This window comes from Muntiacus reevesi, chromosome 9, assembly GCF_963930625.1.
Source record: "Muntiacus reevesi chromosome 9, mMunRee1.1, whole genome shotgun sequence".
Lineage (NCBI taxonomy): Eukaryota > Metazoa > Chordata > Mammalia > Artiodactyla > Cervidae > Muntiacus > Muntiacus reevesi.
Genome location: NC_089257.1, coordinates 13,943,420 through 13,955,722, shown reverse-complemented (window position 1 = coordinate 13,955,722; position 12,303 = coordinate 13,943,420). Strand labels below are relative to the sequence as shown.

Here is a 12,303-nt window from a genome sequence, read left to right as displayed (position 1 = left end):
TGAATACCAGAGAAAAGGGGGAATTGATACTGAGAAAAGCTGCGTGGGGCTCCTGGGCATAAAAATCTTTACATGCTTCTCATTTCTTTGATTACAGAAAATTGATTTCATTCAATGTCCTTGACCTTCCCTGAGTTCCAAATGGAAGGTTCAAGTAGTTGTTAATTAGGTAAGGAAGAGGGTGTGAGACAAGGGAAAAGCAAACAGTCAAGGAAATGATAGTCAGTCTTGGGGAAGATCCTAATTCCCCATCAAGGGACACACACCACATCTTTGAGCTGTTCTGCAGATACTGAAACCCCCCACCAGGTGGGAGAAGTTTACAGTGGTATACTGCCCACATGCACCTGACCCTAGACCAGCTGGAACCAGAAAGTTCGTGATGCTGACTCCCGCTTACCTCATCACCAACCAATCAGAATGATGTTCACTAGCTGATCACAGTTTTTTGAACCATTGCTATAAAACTTCTCACTATCCTCTCCAAGTAGAGACACAAAGTTTTGAGGGCTGCTCTGCCCGCCTTTGCCCAGCAAAGTAAATAAAGCTATTTTTTCCTACTTCCCACAAAACTCTCTCCAATAGCTTAATAGTGTTTTCAGTGTTACTTCGGATTGCTGGCTAAGTGAAGTCCAAAGCAGAATTAAATGTCTATCTCAAGATAAATCCATCTTAAGCAATTAATGATCTTTTGTAATTTACCTACAACCTATGTAGGGATCTTTGGCCTTTAATTAAGTTACTTTGAACTAAGTTATTTTGATTATGGTCCTACCTAAAATTCTTTAAAAAATTTTTGACAGTATACTTAGTATATATTCCTAGGGGGGGAAAATGATAAAACAATACTGTAGTCTTTTCTACATAAAAGTAAATGATTGCTGACATTCCTATGTTTCCAAAGTTCATCTGAAAGCATAACATTATGCAAATAGCAACTAAATTTAAAAAATCTATGTTCCTGACTGCATCTGGTCTTAGTTGTGTCACATGGGCTGAGTTGTCCTGAGGCATGTGAGATCTCAGTTCCCCAATCAGGTGTTGAACCTGTGTCTACTGCTTTGGAAAGCGGAATGTTAACCACTGGGCCACCAAGGAAGTCCTGGCAGCTCAATTTTGAAAGAGTAATGAGTCGTTCTAGTGACAACACAATTTATAATGTTACAATTAAAATCATGTTCTACTGATTCAAAGATAGATATAATGTAAATGAGTAATAAGACTTATAAATTCAGCCAGGATCATAGGATTTTTCTGTAGTATACTTTTGGTTGTAAGTGACAGAAAGGTTAACTGAAATGCTTTTGAAATTTAAGGGTATTTGTTGATTGGCTAATATAACCGCAAACTTCAAAAAAACCAAGCTTCACAGTTAGTTGATATATTGGATCAATTATGGCATAAAGGAGTCCTTTTCTTGTTTTCTTGTCTGATTTGTCTTGACTTATATATCTGACTTACCTGCACCTAGAAGGATTGCTATCTGAAACAACTCAGAGAAAAGGCTCTTCATATGACTCTGGCAGAAGTAATTGACCTTGATCATCAGATACATACAACAAGGACTAAACCACTGTGGAGACAGGGCAGAATATTTTTGCATTTCAGGTGACCTATTAACACTTGGCTACCTCTTGCAACTCATATTGTGACAGTAAGCAAGAAACTGCAGGAGCCTGACCTGCATTGTGGGTAGATTGAAGATGTGATTAGACATTGAGGGGTAAAATTCTAGGCTATACCTTTAGCTAAGCCTCTAAAATCAGTTGAGGAGTTAGTGGAAGGTGAAGGGAGAACAGAGTCGACAGTGAAGGGAAAAGACAGTAGACAGACGCTGCAGCTCTGTGATCGGCAGCAGTGTCAAGTGGCATAGGTCATTACTCCTGCCGTTCTCCCCTAATCTGTCAGGAAACTATTTTTAGGTAAAGTCCCCACTTCTGAATTCATCATCAGCATTGAAATGAAGGAAGACAGAATGAATGTGACTGAATTCATTCTACTGGGACTTACCCAGGATTCTCAGATGCTGATAATTCTATTTTTGGTGTTACTTAGCATCTACATGGCAAATAGATGGGGGAAAAAAATGGAAACTGTGACAGACTTTATTTTCTTGGTTCCAGATGGTGACCATCACTGCAGATGGTGACCACAGCCATGAAATTAAGACACTTGCTCCTTGGAAGAAAACTATGACAAATCTAGACAGCATATTAAAAAGCAGAGACATAAATTTGCCAACAAAGATCTGTAGAGTCAAAGCTATGGTTTGTCCAGTAGTCATGTACAAATGTGAGTTGGACCATGAAGAAAGCTATGCACCAAAGATTAGATATTTTCAATCTATGGTGTTGGAGAAGACTTTTGAGAGTCCCTTGGACAGCGAGGAGATGAAACCAGTCAATCCTAAAGGAAATCAACCCTGAATATTCATTGGAAGGACTGATGTTGAAGCTGAAAGTCCAATACTTTAGCCACCTGATGTGAAGAGCCGATTCATTGAAAAGGACCTTGATGCTGGGAAAGATGGAGGGCAGGAGGAAGGAAGCAACAGAGGATGAGATGGTTGGATGGCATCACCATCATCAATGGACATGGGTTTCAGCAAGCTCTGGGAGACGGTGAAGGACGAGGAAGCCTGGCTGCTGTGGTCCACAGAGTCACAAAGAGTTGGACATACTGAGACACTGAACAACAGTAACAATGAGAAAAAGTTTCCATGTTGTGGCAGAGGGATATCTCCAAAGATCCTGACAGTGCCTCCGAGTTGAGAATCTGAAATTCACACTCAAGGACACTAACGCAGAAAATACATCTATAGTCCTGGAGAGGATGAGTGTGAGACAGAGAGAGAGAGAGAAAATTATGCAAAGCTAAGAGGATCCATCCCAAGTATTCATCAAAGAACTGATCTGTGTGTGCATCTGAAGAAAATACCTGGGGCTGGGGAAAGATTTACCCAGATGAATTAGAGAGAAAAGTGCTTGGTTCTCAAACTAGGCCAGGAAGAGAGCCTACTCTCATTAGCTAGAAAACCTCATATTTACAGGGGTGGGGGGGAGTGCTGTTGGTTTAATATTTAGGAAAATTTTCATTAGCTGTGGGACATGACTAGTTCTAGACTGAGCATATCCCAGGACCAGCTTCAAGACTTGTATCAGCAATATGTTTAAAAAAAAATCCTCAGAGAAAACACCCAAAGGAATCAAAACAAGTATTTTGTTCAAAATTTTGTGTCTTTGCTAATGTGACCTATTAATCTAATTATTTCCACTTGATGCCCTTGAGTCATGCTGGTATAAGGGTTATGCCGAGTGCATAAAATGCATTAGGAAGTACATTGTTCCATTACTTCTATGAAAGTGTTGTGTAACATGTTATTTCTTGATTAGTTGTCATGCAAAATTAATTGATTAAAGCTAGATGGGAATGAACTATCTTGCAGGAGAATGTTAGGACTCTAAACATTCAATTTATTTGCACTTAGATTATCCCAGTTTTAAACTATTTCTCAATGTGTGTTTAGACCATTGTGTTCTTCATAGCAATCATCTGTTTTCTTTTCTTGGCAAGTTAACTGCCATACATTCTTTTATCATATCATTTTTGTTGTCTTTTGTCCACAAAATTTGTGGAATCTGCAATGATGGCCCTCTTTTCAATCTTGATTTTGATAATTTGTTTTTTCTCTTATTTTTCATTAGTCCATTTGGCTAGAAATTATAATTTATTCAATGTTCAAAAGGATCGATTCCTGGTATTCTTTACTTTATATGAATTACTCTTCTAATGATGTATGTCTTTCAACACTTTCCGCACTACAATGTTATTTATGTTTATTCTAAATTTTCTTTTTTAACATTTTGAAACAGAAGTTTAGTTCATTCTTTAAAGTATCTATTGTTTTCTAATATTTGCATTTAAATCTATAAAGTTCTCTCTAATCACACAATTAGCAGCATCCAGTTAATTTATACACACTGCAATGTATTATATATAGTCTTTTATGTATATTAATATATATATCTTTTATAAATATTTTTCATATAGTTTTTATATACATGTATATCATAATGTTTCTGTTGAAAACATATTTTTGAAAATAGTCATGAGTGATTTTAGGCTAAATAATTGGAAAATATTACGCTTGTGTTATAAATTTCTGTTTAAAGTACATATGTGCTTTATGATTTAAGTTCTTAGAAATATATTGCAAATTGTATTTGCCTTAGGTATTTCCTACTTTGGTGGATGCCCTGTGAGCACTTTGAGATGAATGGAACAGTCCCACAAATTCTTTTTTCTTTTCCTAGTATGATACTAAAACTGATAAAACAGTCTCTATCAATTGTGCATCTGATATTATGTGACACCTTTTATCTGCATTTGAAATAAAGTTTAAATGACTTGTTCTGAAATTAACATTCATGATTGGGAATTGGTTCAGATATCATCTTCAAAGATAAAGCTTAAACTTAAAAAGATTTGCTTGTTTTGAAGAACATAATTTCACAAGGAAGTTTTCACATATTTCATTTCTGTCCAGATTTGATTTTTTCTTTTGGTGATAAGACCTAAATTTGCTTTTCATGATTTTTTTCCAGAGGGCAGAATTTTACAAGTCTTGTTCCACACGGTGATTGTTCTTGTACCATCTCTGGAGATCTACCCTCAAAATTATGACTAAGGTCCCAGTGAATTTAATTAGACAGAATCATACTTGGAGACGCAGGGATCGAATGACTCAGCTGTATGTGCTGCTCTTAAATGGAGACAAAGTGCTACAGCCCTTTGCCAGGACGTGCGGATCATTTGTCTACAGCAGCAATCACATGCCCGGCTTCTTCTGGAACTGAAATGATGGACTCAGAACATAATGAAGTGTGCATATGAAATTATTCGTCCTTCAGGAACACTAAAGTTCAACAACACTGTGTGAAGACAGGACAGCAAGTGATTAAGAATCAAAATGTTGCAACAGCTATTTCACTATTTCACTTTGACTGCTACAAGTGCAAACAGAAAAAATTTTATTATAAACAATTTACACACAGTTTGAAGTTTTTTCTCTCTGTCTGATTAACACACTGATTTAATATTCATTTGTTATCAGGACAAATCCAGCCAACAGTGAACATTCTGAGTTTCTGTTCACAATCAAGATTCAGAGTTCCTTAGGAAACAGACATTCATATTCATTTCGAAAATCTCAGTAATTTGAAAAGTAATTTTTAAAAAATAACTAAGATGATTTTGATTTTCTGCAATCATGTAAAGCATTGGCCACAGGAAGCAGTTCAAGGTGCTGTGAGGCTGCATGAATCTCACTCTCTGCATTACCAGAGACAGCATCAGTGCATGAAGGACAAGCAAGAAGGAACCAGGGCCCAGAACATGGATTGAACAGCTTTCTTCATAGAAGGTAGCATATTTTAGAAACAAATATTTTAGAAGCACATTTAGAAACAAATATTTTAGAAGCATATTTAGAAACAAAATTCTGAACGAGTCTTTTTCAATTTTGTAAGAGTATGTTGGTGAGGTGAGCTTTCTTTGTTTTTTTTTTTTTTTTCACTTATTTTTATTAGTTGGAGGCTAATAGATTTCTTACTTGCTCAGTCGTGTCCAACTCTTTGGGACCCTTCAGATTGTAGCCCACCAGGCTCCTCTGTCCATGGGATTTTCTAGGCAAGAATACTGGAGTGGGTTGCCATTTCCTCCTCAGAGGGATCTTCCTGACCTGGAGACTGAACCCACATCTCCTGTGTCTCCTGCATAGAAGGCTGATTCTTTGCCCACTGAGCCTTCAGGGAAGCCCAGGATGGGGTTAGAATTCAGTCTTTTAGAGTTTTCCTTTGTGCTTTTCATAATAAGTCATGTTAGAACACCTTTATGATTATTAAATATGTTGACTCAATAGATTGATTCTATTCTGTAATACTTCTTTTGAATAATTTCATTACTAATGATTTGGAATAAAGTTACCTACTTGAAGATAAAATATCCTTAGAAATTAATTTCAAAGGTAATGATCTTGGGATAGTTCCATGGGTAGAGACATATAACTCTGATAATAGTTTTAATTTGTATGTTCTCTAACATTGTGTGTTAATTAAAAGATGAGGTAACATCTATAGACCTTGACTGAGTGACCCTCGAGAATTCGAACAAATACTGTAATAAGTAAACAGTGACTTAAAGTCCTATTTTTTTGTTCACAGGTGGGTTTAGGCCTCCTATCATATTTGTTGGCCATTTAGAAGCAGTCTTATATTAATTTTTTGTTGATATTTTATTCCACACTTCATACTTTTACGTTTATCTCTTCTTCATTAGATGATAACTCTCTGTATCATCCAATATGTAAGCCTTTCTTCGAACATTTCATCTATTGCTGTCTTGGTATCATTTCCTAGATCCTTAAAAACCATGAAATTGTCAAAAAACCTATTTGAGATTTCAAGGATTGGTTAAGAATATTCTTTCAACCCTAGAATGAAGAAGTGTACCTCCTTTATGAAATGGATAGTAAATATAAAATAAATCTTGCTTTACATTTTTATTAAACTTTTAATCAATTTTTTAAAATTTTTAATAGATATTAGCTATATGTACAATAATTAGCTTCCAGATGGAAAGCTAATAGTGACACCTCATTTATTTAATGATGCATCCTTTTCCCACAAATGTCACTAATTAATTGCCTCTCTATTAGTGTGCAAGATTTTGAGATTAATGATGATGTTTTAATAAGCCTTGATCTTATTAATAATATCTGAAAGTATAAGAACCATACTGCTCATTTGTTGAATGAATGAACAAATTATCATGACACGTCAGGAAGTCAGTCATAAGAATTATATTGATAGGAAATGTCGTCCTGAACTCTGAATAAAAGATGCAGAAAGACCTATGGAACAAAGGAACAATGTAACTGAGTTTGTCCTCTTCGGGCTCACTCAGAGTCCCCAGGGTCAGAAGATACTATCTGTCATCTTCTTGCTCATCTACATCGTGACCATGGCGGGCAACCTCCTCATTGTCCAGACTGTGGTGTCCAGCCCAACGCTTGGCATCACCATGTACTTCTTTCTTGGCAACTTATCATTTATGGATGCTGTTTATTCTACTACAGTCACCCCAAATATGATTATAGACTTATTCTGCGTGAAGAAAACCATTTCATTCCAAGCATGCATGACCCAACTTTTTACAGAGCACTTATTTGGTGGTGCTGAGATTTTACTCCTGGTAGTCATGGCCTATGACCGCTGCGTGGCCATCTGCAAGCCTCTGCATTATATGACAGTGATGAATCAACAGGTATGTGTTCTGTTACTGCTGTTAGCCTGGACTGGTGGGTTTGTACACGCTATCGGTCATATTCTCTTTGTTTACAGTCTCCCCTTCTGTGGCCCCAATGTCATTGACCACTTCGGATGTGACATGTACCCCTTGTTAAACCTGGCCCGCACTGACATCCGCATCATTGGCTTCACAGTGCTGGCTAATGATGGGGCCATCTGCGTGGTCCTCTTCACGCTCTTGCTCATCTCCTACGGGGTCATCCTGCGCTCCCTGAAGGATCTCAGTCAGGAAGGGAGGCGCAGAGCCTTGTCCACCTGTGGCTCCCACGTCACTGTGGTGGTCCTCTTCTTCGTGCCCTGTATTTTTCTGTATGTGAGACCTCCTTCCACCTTACCCATTGATAAATACTTGGCAGTGTTTTATACCATCGTCACCCCAATGTTGAACCCTCTGATCTATACGCTGAGAAATGGAGAGATGCAAAATGCCATGAAAAAGCTCTGGAACAGAAGACGAAAATGAGGCCGTAGGGAAATATGTCACCTATTTTCAATGAAAAATTGCTCTTCTCAGGGAAACAACGTGTGATTTTTTAACTGTAGTATCTTCTCAGGCTAAATAACTTGGGTATGATGAAAAACATCTCTTATTGAATAATTTGAATGATCAAAATATACTTTAATATTTTCAAAATTTCCTAGTTCAAAACACATATTTGCTTGAAATGCATTTTTATGATTTCCATGATTTCTTGGGGGAAGTACATATAGTTTTGGGGTAAAAAATGTTTCTTTGAGACTATAGATTTATGTTCTATATGATGAGTTAAGCTATATAGTTAGCACTGTTAATTTATTAGATTAGGGGAAGATTTTACCATATTTCTCTCTAAAATAATGCAATATTTTCCAGAATTAATAGGGTTTATTACATTACAGATTTCAGAAAAAATAATTAAAAATATAAATTCCTCCACACACAAACATACTTATTAATAGTTGAAGTATAGATATAATTTTTCTACTGCAAGATTATTTATACATCATTTTGTTTCTGTTGCTTACCATCTTAAGATTGAAGAAGAATGTTTCAAAGATTTAAATTTAATAACAAGGCCATGTTTATAAAAATAATCTAAAGGAATGAAATTTTATGTAGAATAAAAGTGAATCTTAATTTTCCAACTGTTATAATTATGAGTATATAAAATAAATGTGCTATTTTAATATTTTTTGCTTTTACATTTCTATTACCATATTACTTTTGAAAAATTCCATTTCCTTCAAGTGATTTCATACACTTTAACCACTTTTTTGAAAATTTCCATAAAAACATGTTTAGCATGTCATTGCTGAATATGCTTAGGCTTTCTCTTCTCCAAGGGATCTTCCTGACCCTGGGATTGAACCCAGGTCTCCTGGATTGCAGGTGATTCTTCACCAGCTAAGTCACAAGGGAAGCCCAAGAATACTGGAGTGAGAAGCCTAACCCTTCTCCAGGAGATCTTCCTGACCCAGAAATCGAACTGGGGTGGAATGTTTCGAGAGAACAGCATCAAAACATGTATATTAACTATAGTGAAACAGATCACCAGCCCAGGTTGGATGCATGAGACAAGTGTTCGGGGCTGGTGCACTGGGAAGACCCAGAAGGATGGTGTGGGGAGGGAGGTGGGAGGGGGGATCGGGATGGGGAATACTTGTAAATCCATGGCTGATTCATGTCAATGTATGGCAAAAACCGCTACAATATTGTAAAGTAATTAGCCTCCTACAAATAAAAATAAATGGAAAAAATATAATAAGAAAATAAATGGGAAAGGAACTGAATAGATATTTCTCCAATGAAAATATAGGAATGGGCAGAGGAACATGAGAAGGTGTTCAACATCACTAATCACCAGAGAAATGCAACTCATAACACACAAGGAGATCGCCTTTCATCTGTTAGGATGGCCATATAAGATTTATATGAGACAAAAAAGTTTGGTGAGGATGTAGAGAAAAATGGAACTATACTATTAATGGGAATATAATTTTTTCATTCACTACAGGGACCATTAGGGAGGGTTTTCAGGCAATTAAAAACAAAACCATTATATTATGCAATCACGCTTTTGAGTATATATTCAAGAATATGAAATCAGGAATCTGAAAGGTCATCTCTACTCCCATGTTCATTGCAGCATTATTCACAATAGCCAAGATCTGGATACAACTAAGTGAACGTTGAAAGATGAATGGATAAAAGAAATATGAGATATATATAATATGTGTGTGTGTGTGTGTGTGTGTATAGACTTCCCTGGTGGCTCAGATGGTAAAGTGTCTGCCTACAATGCGGGAGACCCGGGTTCGATCTCTGAATTGGGAAGCCTTTCCTGGAGAATGGAATGGGAACTCACTCCAGTATTCTTGCCCCCCCTCAAAAAAAAAAGAATGGATAAAAGAAATATGATATATATATATATATATATATATATACACACATATATATATAAAAGACTTTCATTTAGCAATGTAAAAGAAGGGAATTCTGAAATTTGTGAAAACATAAAGGAACTTTAATGGCACTATGCCAAGTGAAATAAGCAGAAATAGAAAGACAGATACTCTATGATCTCACTTATATGTGAAACTAAAAAAAGAAAACAAAAGCAAACTCAGATGCAGAGAGAAGAATGTTGAATGCCAAGGGCTGGAGGATGAGAGTTAAAAAATGTCATTCAGTTCAGTTCAAATCAGTTCAGTCGCTCAGTCGTGTCCAACTCTTTGCGACCCCGTGAATCGCAGCACGCCAGGCCTCCCTGTCCACCACCAACTCCCGGAGTTTACCCAAACTCATGTCCATTGAGTCGGTGATGCCATCCAACCATCTCATCCACTGTCGTCCCCTTTTCCTCCTGCCCTCAATCTTTCCCAGCATCTGGGTCTTTTCCAATGAGTCAGCTCTTCGCATCAGGTGGCCAAAATATTGGAGTTTCAGCTTCAGCATCAGTCCTTCCAATGAACACCCAGGACTGATCTCCTTTAGGATGGACTGGTTGGATCTCCTTGCAGTCCAAGGGACTCTCAAGAGTCTTCTCCAACACCACAGTTCAAAACATCAATTCTTCGGTGCTCAGCAAATGTTGTCATATTTGCTTCTACTTCAATTTGAAGAAACATTGAAAGATTTATGAAGCCACAGCCCAGAACTTTTCAATTTCTGGTAAACAACCTAGATGCCCTTCTGGGATCAAAGGATTTTGGTTTGGGCTAACACCATGGGGTCACAAAGAGTTGGACACGACTTAGTGACTGAACAACAACAATACAACGTGAGCTCTGTTGTGAGTGCTTTAGCGTTTTGAGAACATGTTTCTCTATCTATTGAAATGCATGAAGTTGCCCATAAGATTATTCTGGCAGGTATTGGGTTTTGTAAAATTAGTCCCTGAAACTATCAAACATCAAAACATACCTCAACTATTTTCTGATGAACTATGATATGATCCATACATAACATTTTTTGTTTCATTCTAGTTTACCCTTCAAGTTTGAGAATCCGTGTTGCTGTCTCTCCAGGGTTTTAAACCACTGTTTTTGGATCTGTATTCTGAAGACAATCTTTTCTGGTATAGCTCCATAAACTCTTCTTTTGAAAAATTATTTTCATGGGCAATCTTCACTGATTTAGACCTAATTCCCTGTGACTCAGGTGGTAAAGAATCTGCTTGCAGTGTGGGAGACCTGAGTTTGATCCCTGAGTCAGGAAGATCCCCTGGAAAAGGGAGTGGTAACCCACTTCAGTATTTTTGCCTGGAGAATTCCATAAACAGAGCAGCCTGGGGACTACAGTTCATGGGGCTGTAAGAATCAGACATGCCTGAGTGCCTAGCACTTTCACTTTCCACCCTCTTTCCCTTTTATGCTTCTCTAGGGCTTTTGGAGCTGGGCTAAACAGACCTAGGGGTTCTAAGACAATCTCTTTGCCCAGTATGTTAGCTATTTAAGTGGAAACTGGGTGACCCCTTAATGGAGCAGTGAGTAGATTTCAGTCTACTATGAGGTTCAGAATGATGACTTTTTCAGTGCATGCTAATTCTCTAATCTCAAGCTTTAATTTCAGAGCTGAAAGAAGAGTTCAAGGTACTTTCATAATATTTCAGCAAAATCCATATTTATCATAGTTCTTTAGATAGGTTCAAATCCTCATTCAAACTGTTTTTGTCATCCGCCTTCACAAATATTATTGCAGAACCATAATAATAAAATATCCAGCCAACCTATTAATAGGTTTAGTCACATGGTTTCAGTTCTCATAATCACTTTTCCTTCATGATGCATGCTGTTCACAGTGATTATATTCTCCGGAACCCATCGACAGTTATGTCCAATTTATGTCTCTCTTTTTTTTTTTTTTTTTTTAAAGGAGGCTGCCATGGTCTCTCAGTCACGGTCCTCTTCATCTCCCTGCTATTGAGTCCACAGTGGAGGGTCAGAAGGATCTATTGGAATCGCATCACTGAGCAATTTATGTTTCTCTTTAAAGAAAGCATATTTGAATATTTTGAGTAAGTGTAGCTATATATAGGAATATCAACACATTGAATTCGGTTGAATTGAATTCAATGTATTTACAGAATAATTTCAAACTTCAGCATTTATTTATTTTCATAGATAATTGCAAAGAGTCTTAAAGCTGGCGGTAGCATAAACATGTCATGTCTGTTTAGTTGTAAAACATAATTTAAAGACAAAAGTCCTGACTCAGGATTTAATGATGTGATTCTTCACCTTTCCTTGGTAAATGGTGTCCCTATTCGCTTTTTCATGCTTCCTTGTTATAAACTGTGTATGTCATTGCTCATTTTTAACATTCCATAAAGATATTATAGGACTAAATTTAAATGTAAAATGCATTTTACCATTTTTTAATATAACTGAAGAATGGAATTACTGTCATCATAAACATGTTAATCTAATTACAGAATTGGCACAATAAATAAGCATT

General features: G+C 36.9%; 1 protein-coding gene and 1 non-coding gene across 2 annotated transcripts; one reads left to right on the top strand and one right to left on the bottom strand.

Moving 5' to 3' along the window:
- Window positions 1-6,912: 6,912 nt before the first annotated feature.
- LOC136174758 (olfactory receptor 4A47-like) lies at window positions 6,913-7,830 on the top strand. The gene has a single exon (XM_065944956.1). It carries the CDS (start codon window positions 6,913-6,915, stop codon window positions 7,828-7,830), a length of 918 nt encoding a protein of 305 aa, XP_065801028.1.
- A 3,904-nt stretch (window positions 7,831-11,734) lies between these two features.
- On the bottom strand, window positions 11,735-11,820 carry LOC136176126 (small nucleolar RNA SNORD62). The gene has a single exon (XR_010664502.1). It is a non-coding gene; the product is annotated as a small nucleolar RNA SNORD62 (small nucleolar RNA).
- Between the last annotated feature and the right edge of the window lie 483 nt (window positions 11,821-12,303).